The 16286-nt window shown below is 37.4% G+C and overlaps 3 protein-coding genes and 1 long non-coding RNA gene across 4 annotated transcripts; 3 read left to right on the top strand and 1 right to left on the bottom strand.

Moving 5' to 3' along the window:
- The first annotated feature begins 3206 nt into the window (after positions 1-3206).
- LOC135083811 (uncharacterized) lies at positions 3207-4256 on the top strand. Its single transcript, XR_010259709.1, has 3 exons — positions 3207-3291; positions 3517-3643; positions 3889-4256. It is a non-coding gene; the product is annotated as an uncharacterized LOC135083811 (long non-coding RNA).
- A 61-nt stretch (positions 4257-4317) lies between these two features.
- Positions 4318-5573, top strand: LOC135083891 (uncharacterized). Its single transcript, XM_063978644.1, has 2 exons — positions 4318-4947; positions 5443-5573. Exons 1-2 carry the CDS (start codon positions 4378-4380, stop codon positions 5566-5568), a joined length of 696 nt encoding a protein of 231 aa, XP_063834714.1. The 5' UTR covers positions 4318-4377; the 3' UTR covers positions 5569-5573.
- Positions 5574-8695: 3122 nt separating this feature from the next.
- Positions 8696-10046, top strand: LOC135083791 (uncharacterized). Its single transcript, XM_063978537.1, has 3 exons — positions 8696-8802; positions 9078-9158; positions 9788-10046. Exons 1-3 carry the CDS (start codon positions 8728-8730, stop codon positions 10028-10030), a joined length of 399 nt encoding a protein of 132 aa, XP_063834607.1. The 5' UTR covers positions 8696-8727; the 3' UTR covers positions 10031-10046.
- Positions 10047-11231: 1185 nt separating this feature from the next.
- LOC135083975 (uncharacterized) lies at positions 11232-16023 on the bottom strand. The gene is made up of 3 exons (XM_063978736.1): positions 15939-16023; positions 11818-11889; positions 11232-11590 (listed from the first exon to the last, which is right to left on the bottom strand). The coding sequence occupies exons 1-3, from the start codon at positions 16011-16013 to the stop codon at positions 11240-11242; spliced, it is 498 nt and encodes a 165-aa protein (XP_063834806.1). The 5' UTR covers positions 16014-16023; the 3' UTR covers positions 11232-11239.
- Positions 16024-16286: the final 263 nt, after the last annotated feature.

The following is a 16286-nucleotide window of genomic DNA, read 5'->3' as shown; positions in this document are numbered from 1 at the left end:
ACTCCTGTGTAGCCAGGATCTACAGCTTGACCGCCAATGAAAACTCAACCAGTGAAGGTCAAGTTTGTTCCGGGGGAAAGTTAAACTGTCATTGATCCCGCAACGAAATTAATCTTCTACTCAGTGGACCGACGATCTAGTGAAGGTTGCACGAAGCATCGATGCGGGCAGCGCTGGATCGTTTTGGAAATCCTTAAGGGAAGGCCTTTATCCAGCAACGAACGTCATTAATGATGAATAAAGTGTTCTTATACAAGTACTTTCATATTAATTATGGAGTAAGTGAGAGGACAGATGTCAGACCAGCAGACCAGACCTCCTCCTAATCCTCTATTTTGATGACGTCCACTGCTGGACAAAGGCCTCCCCCATGGATTTCCATAACGACCGGTGCTGCGCTGTCCGCATCCAGGCTCTTCCCGCGACCTTCACCAGATCGTCGGTCCACCTAGTGGGCGGCCTGTCCAAAAACAATCCTCTATTTGCCCCTGATAAATAAGAGAGGGTCGTACTCTTGTAGTGGAGACTAAATGACCTAACGATGATGATGAACGTTGTTTATACCCACAGATCCCCCAGCTGGGCGTTCTTGTTCAGAGACCGGTCACTGTAAGCCAGCTGTTGTTCTTCTACCAATATTCACTGTGGAGAACGCGCCACCTGAGAAACTTATCGCTAGATCTGGGTAAATATTAACCTGTTTGACTACTTTGGTGTTCCTCTAAGAGACAGAATCAGAAATGAGGAGATCAGCAAGGTTATGGTGTGGAGGCCACGTACTGGAAAGTGCGTAGGCGTAGGACGTTTGGGACCGGTAATTATAAAATCCATTGTGGAAGGCCTATGTTCAGCAGTGATGAAAATGATGATGACGGCCCGTTGATAAAGTCCCTGATAGATTTATTAGGAGGTCTGACAAAGCAACATTATTAGCTTTACAGGTCTCGATATATTCTGAAATGAATCAAATTTTCCCAATGATGAGTCCAGACTGTTAAAGTTGATTCAATAATTTAATTTCATGGAATAGTTTAGTTGGTAATTCACTTGATTTTATTCTGGAGTCTACTTGAAGCCGACTGAGAACGGTGAATGAGTCGTACCTACTGGTCGACTCGTCATCCGAGGAACGCGGGTTCGAACCCCATTGTGATAGCCCACTGACACAATTTGGCTTAGTACGAGGGCTAATTTCTGCAAAAACAAATTACTAATAGGTATTCTTTAAAAACGCACACGCAAACGGAAAACGCAGCGTGGGACGTCCACCTACAAGGTGGACCGACGACATCGTAAAGGTAGTAGGGAAGCGCTGGACGCAGGCTGCTACCAATCGATCAACGTGGAAAGCATTGGTTGAGGCCTATGTTCAGCAGTGGACGTCCTATGGCTGAAATGATGATGATGATGATGATTCTTTAAAAAATCTATTACAGGTATGAAATGTTACCATTCGATAAAAAGGAATCTGAACCGGAGATAGCAGATTTGTATGGACCTGCTGATAATGTCTCAGTTATACATCCAATGGAAAATGTACAGCAGGTAATATTAAGTTACTCTTAGAAACCACTGTGGTAAGGTGTTTCCAAAATCTACAGATAGACAGCTAACTACGCACCACGCTGGAATGCGAATCCCTCCTCAACCTCCCTATGTTCGCCCCGTCCGTACCAGAACGTCGATGTGACGTCACGTCCGCTAGATGCGCAGTTAATTTGACCGGGTTGTATATTCGAAGTATTTTTACGAGAAACTTTCTAATAAATAAATTAATCGTTTTTATTCGTTTTCTAGACCAATATACATAGTGTGCTGAGTAACATAATAGGTGAGGGTTACTCCAAAAACGAGCATCCAACGTAAGTCCAGAATTTTTAATATTTACACAAAAGATCTATCAAGTTCGCCTCGCAAAATAGCCTAAGTAAAATATTCGACTATTTAAGGTCTCTGGTGACGAACTCCCATGTTATGGAAACTCAGCTACCAGTTTCTGAAAAGAAATCTGTAAGATTGGGATATAACCGTATTACTAAGGTATGTAAGATATCATCTATTAGTATAGTAGGTACATATAATTGAAATACAAGAGTAGGTAATGATGTCAAAAATCGGAATGGAATTTTAAGCCCGTTTTTCCACCAAGGCGGAGCAGATAATCTACTTCTCCTCTCCGCTCCGCTCTGCTCCGCCTTGGTGAAAATAGGGTTCTCAAATTTAGGATCCACAATATGCTGTTAACATTGCTGTTACGGCGACAACCTTAGGTAAGAATAAAGCCACGAGGACTTAGAACAAGCCCTACCACCAACCAAACCCCCACTGGGAATCGAACCCGGGACCTCTGCGTCTGAAGCAGTATGCTTACCATGAGTTTACGTTAGGTGTGCTCGCTAGCGACTGCGTAAAAAAGTGATATTAAATGCATGACAAATTGTACAGCGCGTACTGGTTACTTTCAAGAACTAAAATCTTCATATAATTTTTTGACGCACTCGCTATCCAATACACCTAACGTAAACTCATGGTAAGCAAACAGTCTTACCACTAGACCACAGAGGCGGTTAAACCTAACTTTAACTAGAGACAGTTCACTTTAAATAACAATCAATTAAACTGAAATAAATGAAACTGTTGCACTTTAAAACAAAAGGCGATTCAAGAAACAACAATTTATCCCCCTACAAATAGATTAGCCTGGAGCTCGGTGATCCACTCGGAATCTATTCCAATAAAGAGTTTATCCGATACTTGAAAGTTTATCCTTCCAATTACAGTTTATTTTGTTAAATGATCGCTACAGGGTCTTTGCAGTTAGTGTCCATCCTTAGAATAATTTGCTTGCAGTAACTGTCGTGATAATTATCGAGGAATAAATGACTCTATCAATCGATCAACGTGGAAAGCATTAGGGGAGGCCCATGTTCAGCAGTGGACGTCCTATGGCTGATATGATGATGATGATGATGAATGACTCTATGACCATGCATTTTTCTGCTAAATAAATAAAATTAAAAAATATGAGAAGCTTTTGGGATGTGTATAAGCGCCCTGGAAAGGAACTAACGCCCGTATTTACAAAATAAATGCTTGTTAAAGTAAAGCAGCAAATCAAACGCACAACGTTGAATAGAGCTCTATGATTTCATGTGTCACCCTGTGCGTCCACGCGCACTGTGAGACCTCATAGTAATATTTGTGTTAGTACATCCATCTTTTATTATAGGCACCAGAGAGCGTGATAAACAATCTTGTCAACGAGGTCAGGCGTAATGTGGATTTCCCAGTGTAAGAACCTTTAAATAAAGCCTTTATGCAATTTTTTGAATACTTACAAGCTCTTACTCAGTTAACTAAGATGACTCTACTTCTCGACTCTATTTACCTAAATAAAAAGTGATCTTATATTGACAATATTTGCTTCAATTTGTAAAATATCTAGTTAAGTTTAAGAGTAGGTATCTTTTACAAACCTATTTTGTCAAACGTTAATTTAGTTTTCCCTAATTTTAGCTCCACACCTCATAGCAGGCCAATAATGCACGATGTGCAAAAACGCCTCTTTGGAAAACACTTATCATCTTTGCGATACCACAACTCAAAATCCGTTCGTCCTACATTCAATCACATTCTACCTAGAGTAAGTAAAATACAAAAAGTTTAATCGAAGACAGGGCCAAAAAGATAATAATTATAGATCGCGCAGCAAGAGTTGAGGCATTAACACGAGCAAAGATTTGTATCTGTATACGCTTATGGCACTAACGTCTTGTGTATTCTGAGTAATTTGAGTTGAGAATATAAATATTACATCAGTTTGAATATAAGTGTTTGCCTCAACTTTCGTCGCGCGACCTACAAAGGTATACTATGTTTTGATTGCAGAAAAAAAGTGTATTTTCAAAAGTAGCAACATTTGCTCTGCCCAAAACAGAAGAATCTGTAATCAAACAAGATGTTGCACCACGAAAAGACTTCTCCAATGTCAAAAATCTCGCACAAGACTATTTAAGTTTCAAGAAAGTTTTAAAAGGAAACTCTAAGAGGAGTTCAAGTTACCATCCATTTGAACATTACGGAGAAACTTCTATCCTTAAAACAACTACGGAAAGATTCCTTCATTCAGCCGAAGAAAAAGTAATTAACTTCAACTACTACTTAAGAAACTATTCGCAACCTAATAGAAAATCAGACAAGATGTTTTCCGATATTGAGAGCAACTTTCCTAGAGAAACACCCAATGATAAACTTATGACTCTATTAGATACTTTGGAACAAGAAGTGAAACACATAGAGCTTGATAGAAGTAAGAAAGAAATATTTGACGCTAAAATCCGGAGGATCTATGGAACAATCGTCGGTAAGACTGGAGAAATGTCATACAAAAGTGATAGAGAATCCGATTTCACTGATACAGAACAAACTGACAAACATTCTGATTCAGAAGGTAAAATTAATAAATTTAAACACCACGATGAAGTTGAAGAACTAGTGAAAAACGTCGAAAATATACACGATAAGTATAGCGACTTTGATAACGAAATACGACCAATATCTAGAAGCCAAAACTCCCTTTATGTTGATAAAATTAATAGTATAGATCATAGAACTGTCAAAAAAGCTAAGGAAGGCTATGAATCGGACATGAAATACCCTTTTAGTGATAGTGAAAATTTAAAATCAAGGATAGACAAAAGTAGATACAGCGATGGAAATACAATAAAAAGTAGAGTAAGTACATTCAACGATATTGACAAGGAAGTACTCAGAACTAGGAATGTTTACTCTGATAATGAAATTAAGAAGGCAAAATATCCAGAGAAGAGAAAGTTCCGTGAAAACGGTGATCCTTTAGGTGTTGATAGAAGAAGGTTTTATCAAAGCAAACTGGAGAACTTGGAGAGAAAACTCCATAATACTAGAAGTTTCAAACATCACAAAGACGTAAGTAAAGGAATTTGATCCATTTTGTAATCACGATACGCTAAGTATTTTAATATAGGTACTTAGTTGTACACTTATTATTATTATGTGGTTGTTTATTTTTATTTTTATTTTATTGTTAGGAAAACAAACAGCATTCTATAACACATATAGAGTTACCAATTAAACTTCACATTTGCCAAAATAGTTTTCACAAATAGTTTATACATAGGTATCGTTTTTAAAAATTGAGTAAACTAGCTACCTTATTGCAACAAAGTATGTAGTTTAAAGTAATAAATGATTACCTTGATAGGTTGAAAAAGTGAGTTTTCAGAAACTTCAGGCAGAGGAATTAATTTCTAAGTAAGTATTTTAGTACTAGAATCCATCTTTTATGCAGAACTAGGCAGGTGTTTGACCGTAATCGCACCTGATGATATTCTGTACTCTGTCCTGTAAGAGCCTATTCACCCTCGCCTTGAAATGCTGACGAATATTAAACTTTTTCTTCAGAACAACAACCGCCAAATCCGTCCAGTGCTGCCAACAGCAAGAGAAGAACAACCACTGCGCCCGAGCAAGAACCAACTAGATCCGTTCTACATGCCTGACAGAGCTAGATTTTTACATGGATTTTAGTAAAATACAACCCGTTTGTTAGATGCATTTTCCAATATTTTTATTTTCTTGTATAAAAATTTCCGAACGCCTTTTTTCTCTGTATTTCTTTTTAAAGCACGCAAAATTTTGTAATCGTTCATTTTACTTGGGGAAAAACTTCTTATTCGTTTTTTGTGACCTTTTTTGGAAATCTTTATATGTAGGGTGGGTAGTCGAACAGTGAACCATCCAGATACGCTGAACCACCGCCATATTTCAAAAAGTATGACGTTGCCAGTTCCACCGAACGAGTCACTACGTGTCTCGTGGATGCCCTTACCCTCTCCCGTAGTGCGCCGGCGACTGTGGCTAAGGTGTGAAGTGTGGCTGCGAATTCTTTGTTTCTCGACGACAAAAGATAGTTTTTTTAGTTATGCTTTACGATTTTTGTATATTTTGCTATTTATATTAAGTACGAAATCTATTTGGTATCAAAATTATTGTAGTTTTATCTGTATAATGAGCACATTCCGTGATGACCATTCCGCGTACTTCTTATTGTTTGTGAACTCGTAAGTTGAATAGTGTATGTTTTGAACAGTGAACCAGGTTTTCAAAGTACACAGTGAACCGGTTGACTGTTTTTTTATTTAACCACCAAACGGTTGATTAATTACCTAAAGGCTTTAAGAGGCAATTTTCAGTTATTTTTGTTTAAAGAAGGATTTTTCTTTTCAATTGTGTCTTGTGTTATTTTTGTTTTCTGTGATTTTTTAAATGAAGACTGTTTGTTTACCACCAAAAAGGTTGATTATTGATTACTTGAAGGCTTTATTAGACAATGTTTAGTTATTTTTGTTAAAAGAAGCATTTTTCTTTTCATTTGGGTTTTGTGTTAGTTTCGTTGTTATTTTTGGATTCTGTGATTTTTTATGAAGACTGTTTGTTGAAATAATCATTTTTATTTCCATTTGATTTTTGTGTTGTAAAAATAAAAGCTGATTATCTAAAATTATGTTGTTTATTTTCCAAAATCATAATTTTTACTCGTAATGAACTTTATGGTTCACTGTTGAAATATGGGTGGTTCAGTGAAAACTACCCGTAGTACACAGTGAGCCAAATTTCATTTTTTTTAAAAACCTAATTTAAGTTACCTTTTTATTGCTGAGGCTAATTTTAAGCCTAAAAATTAGAAACCTTATTAAATTACCTGACTGATAAGACCATAATGACATTTCTAGCTTCATTTTCCAGCTAATTAGAGCATTTAGAAAAAAGGCCGGTTCACTGTTCAACGATGCACCCTACAAGAAAATAAATATTCCAGGAAAATTTTCTACAGTGAAAAAACTCGATCGGAACTTTTTGTACAAGAAAATAAAAATATTGGAAAATATATCTAACAAATCGCCACAGAGCGTCGATGTGACGTCATGGCTGCTAGGTGCGTAGTTAATTTGACTGAGTTGTAGTTCTTTGTATGACTTTGAAAGACTACCTTATGTCATGTTGTTGTGTCAACAAAATTGTTGCAGCAGTTTTAATTAATACGTTTTCACTCTTTAACCGCTGATTGAAATGAAATTGTGGGGTATTTTCGTAATAGGGGTAGGATCCAGCGAGGAAATGCAGCCAGCATCCTCGCCTCTTTGCCTCGCGGACACACTTTTATTTTTGACTAATAAATAAATAACTTAGGTATTATTTAGTCACATAGGTATGAAATTAGACAATAAAACATTATGTAAATACTTAATGGCTTTTTATTTATCTTTGCCTTCATTCAACGTGAAAAACATAAAGTAGGTAATGATAATAGACAAATAAGAGTAAAAAATACCTAATGTAAATAGGTAAGTGATTTATCATTTATCCTTACCTTCATTTCAACGTCCAACAAAGTTGGCTTGAGCTTTATTAAATAACAAACAAAGAAAAAGCTCTGAAAGGTGAGTCCTCTCAACAATTCCTTTGCATTTTTAAAGCTAAATAAAGCTTTATAAAAGCACAGTTTGATTTATAATAGACTTGTAGTGAAACAGGATAAGTTTTTGAACTCAAAGTTTCTGCCCCGATAGTTTCTTAATAAATAATAATAAATTTTCGGACAAGATTTATTATTATTTATTTAGTTAGTAATTGTTAACCTCGAGTGTTTTCGATATTCTTGCAATAACAAATTCAAAGAGCTAAGAATGCTTTTACGAGTATACGTCTTATTTTAAATTTGAATATAATGTTTCTGAAAGTATCTAAGTAAAACCTTGTATCAATATTTTTATATTCTTTCTTCCTACTTTTCTTCATACAAGGTCATAATCATTAATAATACATTAAATTCAGATATTAAATGCCCTTATAGGCAGTAGATCCAAAATTATTTCATTTTCAATAATTCATGAATTTTTCTAACAAAGGTGACTGAGTTTCTTCCGCCACTTCTTCTCAGCACCAGCCCATGTTGTCCCGGGGCAGGGCAAGTTATTTGGGACGTGTACAAGCGCCCTGGATAGGGCCTAAGTACTGAATAAAAAAACTTTGCCTTCAATCATATCCAAAAGAAATAATTTGATACAAGTAATGTATTTTGACGTGGCCTCTCACTATAGGCCTTATACAGAAGCTCAAAGTTGCACAGCGTGCTATGGAGAGGGCTATGCTCGGTGTTTCTTTACGAGACCGAATCAGAAATGAGGAAATCCGTAAACGAACTAAAGTCGCTGACATAACCCGATGGATTAGCAAGCTGAAGTGGCAACGGGCAGGGCACATAGTAAGAACTGACGGCCGATGGGGCAGCAAGGTTCTGGAGTGGAGGCCGCGTACCGGAAAACGCAGGTGGACCAACGACATAATAAAAGTAGCAGGAAGGTGCTGGACGCAGACCGATACCAACCGGGCAACATGGAAAGCATCAGCAGTGGACGTCCTATGGCTGAGATGATGATGATGATAATGAATGTATTTTGAAATAGGCAAAAACTTCAACTAGCTTCATTTGCAAGTGCAAACATTCAATTAACGGTTCTAAACTCACAAATGCTAAACGTCATCCAATCTAACAATAAACACTAACAGTGGAACCAAATTATCGCGGACAAAACAATCTTGTTATGTCAACAAACCACCCCGTTTAGTTTTCCATTTTGGGCTTGCAGCGAACAATTGGGTCGACGAAGCGATCGCACGAGGAAAATGAATTTCTTTTTCAATTTTGCAATCGTTTTGTGTATTGCTTTGGTTAAAGCCAAACATTTGCACATTAAAGAGGTGAGAAAAAGTATACAGCACATCGGTTTTTTAGTCTCTGCAGACTACAAACTTTTATCGATTGATAGTTTGAAAGAAATTATGCACATTACAGCGATATGATATTGGCTGATTCCTCATACTCATTAGAAGCCGACCAAACTATAGAAAAAGATAAAAAGTCTGTAATCTGCAAAGTCTCTTAAAATGAAGAATTTCCTGAATTGATTTGAAACTTTATCCCAAAAACATATTTTTAAAAAGCATGTAGAATTGATGAATTTGTTAAATTGCAGAGTTACACAGAAAAATCTGAGGCTGTGCAATTCCAAGACCTTTTCAATTACGATGACAACGTTTACACAGAAAAAGACAGAGTGAGTAATTGTTCAATTTCCTACCAATGATTTGAATTGAGGAAATAAGTGACACGGCTTATGCCGAATTTACCAAAGCGAAGAGGAAAGGCAGAAACGTAGCGAAAGTGTGATAACCAATCTGCTGCTAAATAAAGTGGAAAATTAGATGGAGTTAACTGCGCACCTGGCCCCTGTGACGTCACATCGACGCTCTGGTACGGACGGGGCGAAATCGGGGAGGTGTGCGGATGAGTGCGAGAGAGAGTCGCATTCTAGCGAGGTGCGCAGTTAGCTCGATCGCGTTATAAATGTTATGAACGACAAGGCAACCTCGTTATCAATGAGTGCCTTACGCCCGTATTCGCAAACATTACTATGAGGTCTCACAGTGCGCGTGGACGCACAGGGTGACACACGAAAGAATCACAGAGCTGTGTATTCAATGCTGTGCGTTCGATTTGCTGTTTCACTTAAGCAAGCATCGTTTGTGAATACGGGCGTTAGGCACTTAAGGTGTTCGTTAAGTTGTCTCTACCATTATCATCTTAAAACAATAAGATAACCCTGGGTAGCCAGGCCATGACAATAGTTTTCAAAGAGCCCTTGGCAAGTAAATACACTGACAATAATTTGATGTATCATTTCAGTACGCAAGACACGTGGAGCTAGTGACAGAGAGTGTCCTAGAGCACCTACTGAAAGAAATAAACAACAAATACCGAAAATCATCGAACGACACCCAAAATGACATGCCCAAGATGATGCAGAGGCTGAAAATGAAGTTAAAGAGGCATCTGAACAAGAGGAAGAATAAGAAACTGAAGAAGAAATACTCCAAATTGAATTCCACGAAAGCAAGTCTTAATGAGATTACAACGACATCCCCTTAGTTGTAAAGATTGAAATAAATATAACATTTTAGTTCCCACTGCTTGAGTTTCTTTGTGTAACATGTAGTTATAATATTATTATTATAATCATTAGATACGCCATGAACTCTTAGCTTCAAAATCGTGTAATACCTATATTATCTGTTCTGTGCTAATACTGTCTCATGAATACCTATAACTCAATATTATGTTCAATGATTAAAGTGACATTAAATTCGTGGTTTGAGACAAACTTAAGAACAATTTTTCTGAAAAAATCTGGATATTAGATTGTAAATTATCATTGCCTATTTAACATTGTAAAGGACATCATCCACGTTTCATATATTTTTGGTCCAAAATCAAAAGTGCCGGCCAACAAAAAAAAGTGCTGTATTCTGTCAAAATACGTCTGCCTTAGCATTTGTTACTATGGCACCAAAGCCGTAGCTCCACTGTACGTCGAGTATTTGAGATCTAAAAGTCATCGAATATTCATACATTTTTTGTTCAAAATCAAAAGTGTCGGCCAATAAAAATAAAAGTTCTGTATTCTGACAGAATTCGTCCGCCTTAGCATTTGTTACTATGGCACCAAAGCTGTAGCACCACTATGCGTCGAGTATTTGAGATCTAAAATTCATCGACGATTCATACATTTTTTGTTCAAAATCAAAAGTGTCGGCCAATAAAAAGAAGTGCTGTCTTCTGACAGAATACGTCCGCCTTAGCATTTGTTACTATGGCACCAAAGCTGTAGCACCACTGTGCGTCGAGTATTTGAGATCTAAAATTCATCGAAGATTCATACATTTTTTGTTCAAAATCAAAAATGTCGGCCAATAAAAAAAAAGTGCTGTATTCTGACAGAATACGTCCACCTTAGCATTTGTTACTATGACACCAAAGCTGTAGCACCACTGTACGTCGTAGTATTTGAGATCAAAGTCAGTCGTTTCATATATTTTTAGAACTCAAATACTACGATGCACAGTGGTGCTACAGCTTTGGTGCCATAGTAATAAATGCTAAGGCGGACGTATTCTATCAGAATACAGCACTTTTATTTTTTGGCCGGCACTTTTGATTTTGGACCAAAATGGATGATGTCCTTTCTAGATATTATAAGAGAATAAAATATGACGATCTACTTGGATGTTCTGATTACTAGATGGAATCGTATAGCAGAAGAAATAATTAAAACAACCATAGATTAAAACAATTTTTGGTTTAATCGTTCATTTTAATGTGAACAATAATATCGAATGGTTTTCTTTTCTTTTGCTTCTCCATTGATTCTGATACGTTCGAATCGTTTATATCGTTGTTTATTAAATCGCTTTTGATAAACTTCATTCTGTGCCCTTTTGATCTGTGCCTCTTCTTCTTCTTAACAACACCACGCTCGTTATTCCTTCTATTATCATCAACTTCTTGAAACTTCTTTGCAACCTTCTTCACAATTTTCTTTCTTCTCTTCTTGTTCCATTTTCTTCTCTGGGAGTTAAATAAGTCGTCGGTCTCTATATGCCTGTTGACCAGGTTCTCATTTATGGGACTGGCCTGGAATGCTTTTAAATTCTGAGAAAAAAAATATTTTAAATTAAATATAATAATTTCTCAAATTAATAGGCTCAAAAACCACTAAACGGATTTTGATGAAACTTTACAGTATTATTGTTCATAATCCAGAATAACATAAATAGGCTATAATTTATGACGATCTGTGACAAACGAAATTTCACGCGTGCAAAGCCGCGGGCGGAAAGCTAGTTAGAAATAAAAATATATTTATTCTACTTTCATACCGGCACAACGAATCCTTCTACACTGTTGAACCAGCCCGGCACTGGTATCACCTCTTTTGGTCTGGCCTCCACCTGGAATCAAATCAAATCGAAACAAATCAAATCAAATCAAATCAAAAACATTTATTTCTTAGAAAGTGGTAACAAAGTGGAAAGGAGATAAAAATCAAAACAGTATAAACTTTTAACACTGAACTCATGGATTCTAGCTTCAACAATAAGATAAAATATTTTAACAACGTAATTGAGAACCTCATCCTTTTAAGTCAGTTAAAAAGAGTCATCATGATATTGTGCAAGCAGCCTACAATTAGTTTTTCTTTCTCGTTATTCCACTTTAGGGAACCTGCTAAAAATTTTTGTACACATGGTCATAGAATGCATAAACAACTAATATTGATCGATACCACCCAGTTACTGTAATGTTAATTGAAATATAAAGCTCTAGGTCAGGAAAAAATAACGCCTATCCCATTCTTAGGGATTTTTCTTTCAATTAGACCACAGTACAGGATAATATCATTATCGGACGTAGGATTCCACATATCCTCTCTCTCAATAATGGATTTTCTTCTTCTACTAAAGTAACTAAACGAATAACTGTCTCAGTCAGTTCAACAGTATTAAAACTAATTCTTCCTGGACTATTTACATAGTTTAATGAATCTAAAAGTCAGAGCCAAAGCACACGGTGCATTGCGGCGGCGGTGCGACGCCGGAGCGGTGTCGCTGCGTCATCTTACATACAGCCCGGTCGAGCTAACGCACCTCGCAGCCGTGACGTCACATCAACGATCAGTACCTCTAGTAGGAAAAACTTTCGAGTTCGTTTCGTTGCGTATTCAAAGTGTCATCGAAAAATTTTGTATGAAAAATTAAACAGCGCCCCCTATATTATAGCCGCCCTAGGGGGCGCTGTTTAATTTTTCATACAAAATTTTTCGATGACACTTTGAATACGCAACGAAACGAACTCGAAAGTTTTTCGTACTAGAGGTACTGGGACGGAACGAGGCGATCGCGAGGAGATGTGCGGGTGAGTGCGAGGGAGAGTCGCATTCCAGCGAAGTGTAGAAATATCTGTGGCGGGCACAAGAGCGGTGCGGCGCCGCGTTTAGGGTTGCCAGGTGTCCGGCTTTAGCCGGACATGTTTGGCTTTTTAGGGACTTGTCCGGCCTGTCCGGCTTTTGTTAGGCGCCCAGTCAAAAGCACACATACGTGTATCAGAACTAACGCAAATGCGTGCTACCGATTCGAAGATGATAGTTATGATAGTTGATAGTACACACCTATGAAGCATGATACTAATTGGCATGGCAATAAAGGCGTGTCCGGCTTTTAGGGTACAATTTCCGGCCAAATTAAGCACCGAGTCCGGCTTTTGTGTTTTTGGACCTGGCAAGCCGCGCCGTGAGATACGGTGAAATCTTTCCGGTGCGGCGCCGCAACGCATCGTGTGCTTTGGCTCTCAGAGCGGAAAACTTTTTACCGACGAGGATTCCGCGGCACACTAATGGGTTCGTTAATTGAGTTGCGAACTGTCGTGGAAAAGCTTGGGTTTATGACTTGTTTCTAGACACCGAAAATCGAAGTACCGGTCGTTATTTTTGAATGCCGGTCAATATTTCAGCAAATGCTTTTGGAAATGTTGACTCTTATAAAAATTGGGACTTTCTTTCAACTTCTACTTTACAATGCACTTGAACTCTTTTGCGCAGATAGCGTATAATATACAATCTGTTAGGTTACCGACCAGACAAACTTCACATAGACCAGAAAAACATATCTAAAATTATAAATAACTTGAAAAACTGGAACTGCCTAAGGTGGGAATCGATCCTACGACCTTTCGCTTGCTGAGCGACTGCATTTAATTTTACAAACTTCGCGATAAAATACGATAGGTGCCATGGAGATGGAAAGGTACAATCTAATTTTGAAAATTCTATTTTAAGAAAATCAGGGAACACATTACTTCCACAAACTCATTCTGTTATGATAACATTTTCCTACCAAAACATTTCCTTTAAGGAATAAATATGGCGCATTTTCTATATGCTATTTTTAAACTTTGTAGAAATCCTTGGGGGAGGCCTTTGTCCAGCTGTGGACGTCATTTGGCTGAAACGAACGAACCTACCTAAAGCTTGTAAGATTATTCACTGTAGGTATCTACGAGTAAGTCCTACTTCCTTTGAAAGGACTACTTTTTGTAACACAAGCTCTTCAAAGATTTAATTAGTCCTTTGAGGACAAGAACTAGTACAAAAAACATAACCCTCCTTCTGGCGCAGTCGGGTAAAAAGAACTAAATCTGGTTCTATTTTCAGTCAGCGCCCGTTCATTGGAAAAAGACCTAAATAACATTGACACCGTCTTTGAGTCTCATAATTAAAATAAAAACTCTAGCTCTTGACTCAGTAAATGCCTGAGGCATAGCAGCGGCACGGGTGGGTGTTTTTGAGACATCAAATGTCAGCGAGACTTTTCAGATACCTATGCTTCAGATTTGTATGCTCTGTCACGTCATAAATGTCAATGTCACCTCCCGTGTAGGGTTGCCAGGTCCAAAAACACAAAAGCCGGACTTGGTGTTTAATTTGGACGGACATTTGACACTAAAAGCCGGACACGCCTTTTTTGCCATGTCACGGGGGGGGGTGCAATATCATAGCTAGCTCATAACCTCATATGATCTATCAATACGCGCATGTGTGCTTTTGACTGGGCACGGCAGCCACATAAAAAGCCTAACAAAAGCCGGACAGGCCGGACAAGAGAATTTTTGGCCGGACAAGGCCCTAAAAAGCCAAACATGTCCGGCTAAATGGCAACCCTACTCCCGTGCCGCTCATACCTCAGGCGCTGAGTTAAGCACTAGACATACAGTTTTGATTGGAAAGTTAATTAAATTATGATAAGGATACTGAGGCTATAATATCTGTTTGAGTATATTTTTATGATACTTTAGTACCAAAATTCCCGGAATCTTCGGCGGCGAATAATGGGAAAGTAATTGGTTTATTGAAAACATCAAGCAATTTATTATTCCAAGACAATTTCTCTGTAACAACATTAAAATATTTTATAACTAAAAATATTATTTAAACATTTTAATTTGATTTATCAAAATCAATAATAAGTGGCCTAATGTGGCGTCACAAATCCATTGCAGTTTAAAATGACGGAGAATAAAAATCTTATGTGAGACTAGCGGCCGCCCGCGACTTCGTACGCGTGGATCCCGTTTTACCCCCTTCATCTATCTTACACGGATAAGATTTTTTCATACAAATGTTTTTTCCCGCTAACTCCCGTTCCCGTGGGAATTTTGCAATATCCTGTTGTAACTAAGCTTTAAGTTTACTAAGGTACCTGCATGCCAAATTTCGAGCGTCTATCTTACGCGGTTTAGATTTTTTCATACAAATGTTTTTTCCCGCTAACTCCCGTTCCCGTGGGAATTTTGCAATATCCTGTTGTAACTAAGCTTAAAGTTTACTAAGGTACCTGCATGCCAAATTTCAAGCGTCTAACTTAAGCAGTTTAGATTTTTCATACAAAAAGATTTTCCCGCTAATTCCCGGTCCCGTGGGAATTCCTAAGTATCCTATAACCTGCCCAGGAGTATGAAGAATAATTGTACCAAGTTTCGTTAAAATCCATCGAGTAGTTTTTGTTTCTATTAGGAACATACAGACAGACAGACAGACAGACAGACAGACAGACAGACAGACAGACAAAAATTTTACTGATTGCATTTTTGGCATCAGTATCGATCACTAATCACCCCCTGATAGTTATTTTGAAAATATATTTCATGTACAGAATTGACCTCTCTACAGATTTATTATAAGTATAGATATAGATATGAGATTATGGGGGCAAAATCTCACGAAATCTCACCAAGGCAAGGAAGTTTTGTTTTCTTTGTTTAATTAAGTTTGCGTTTTTTGTATAAAAATATCTGTTTATTTTAATAAAGTCTTTACAGAGGGATAAGGGGTTTAAAAATAACCAAAAATCTCTCAATTAATTGATGCCCCCTTTTGTCGTTTAGACTGCTCTTAAAAAGTAGCTAATATTGTGTGGTGGCAAGTACTAAAATAAATATTATTTACCTTAAAATAATCTCCATTGAATATCACAAAGTACAAAATAGTCGTGTAAATTGAGTATTTCAGTACAAAAGTCATTTTATCAGCATTTTCAACACAACAACCAAGCGGAAACTGATTAAGCGAAAGTGGTCATTGATTCTTTTTAAAATAAGGTTTTTTATGGTGTTTTGAGTAGCTAGGGTTGGCAGCTGCTTAGTAAAATGTTATAAAGTTCGATTCTCGTGGACTAATATTCTAACCTCCTTGCTAATAAAATTACATGCTGACTAATGTTTTCAAGTGACGTTTAGAACGGAAACCCCTAGATAATAACTAGATAGTAAAACGCAGCATGGAACGTCCACCCAC

Source organism: Ostrinia nubilalis, chromosome 24 (assembly GCF_963855985.1).
Source record: "Ostrinia nubilalis chromosome 24, ilOstNubi1.1, whole genome shotgun sequence".
Taxonomy (NCBI): Eukaryota; Metazoa; Arthropoda; class Insecta; order Lepidoptera; family Crambidae; genus Ostrinia; species Ostrinia nubilalis.
This window is presented reverse-complemented; position numbering and strand designations above follow the sequence as displayed.

Bases quoted from the DNA above. Each gene is read 5' to 3' on its own strand.
- LOC135083891 (XM_063978644.1), top strand. From the start codon at position 4,378: ATGTCATACAAAAGTGATAGAGAATCCGATTTCACTGATACAGAACAA. The intron at 4,948-5,442 runs GTAAGTAAAGGA...CTTTTTCTTCAG, and splicing joins GTTTCAAACATCACAAAGAC to AACAACAACCGCCAAATCCG.
- LOC135083975 (XM_063978736.1), bottom strand. From the start codon at position 16,013: ATGACTTTTGTACTGAAATACTCAATTTACACGACTATTTTGTACTTT. The intron at 11,890-15,938 runs GTAAATAATATT...ATTTGATTCCAG, and splicing joins TCAATGGAGATTATTTTAAG to GTGGAGGCCAGACCAAAAGA. The intron at 11,591-11,817 runs GTATGAAAGTAG...TTTTTTTCTCAG, and splicing joins TAGAAGGATTCGTTGTGCCG to AATTTAAAAGCATTCCAGGC.
- LOC135083791 (XM_063978537.1), top strand. From the start codon at position 8,728: ATGAATTTCTTTTTCAATTTTGCAATCGTTTTGTGTATTGCTTTGGTT. The intron at 8,803-9,077 runs GTGAGAAAAAGT...GTTAAATTGCAG, and splicing joins AACATTTGCACATTAAAGAG to AGTTACACAGAAAAATCTGA. The intron at 9,159-9,787 runs GTGAGTAATTGT...GTATCATTTCAG, and splicing joins TTTACACAGAAAAAGACAGA to TACGCAAGACACGTGGAGCT.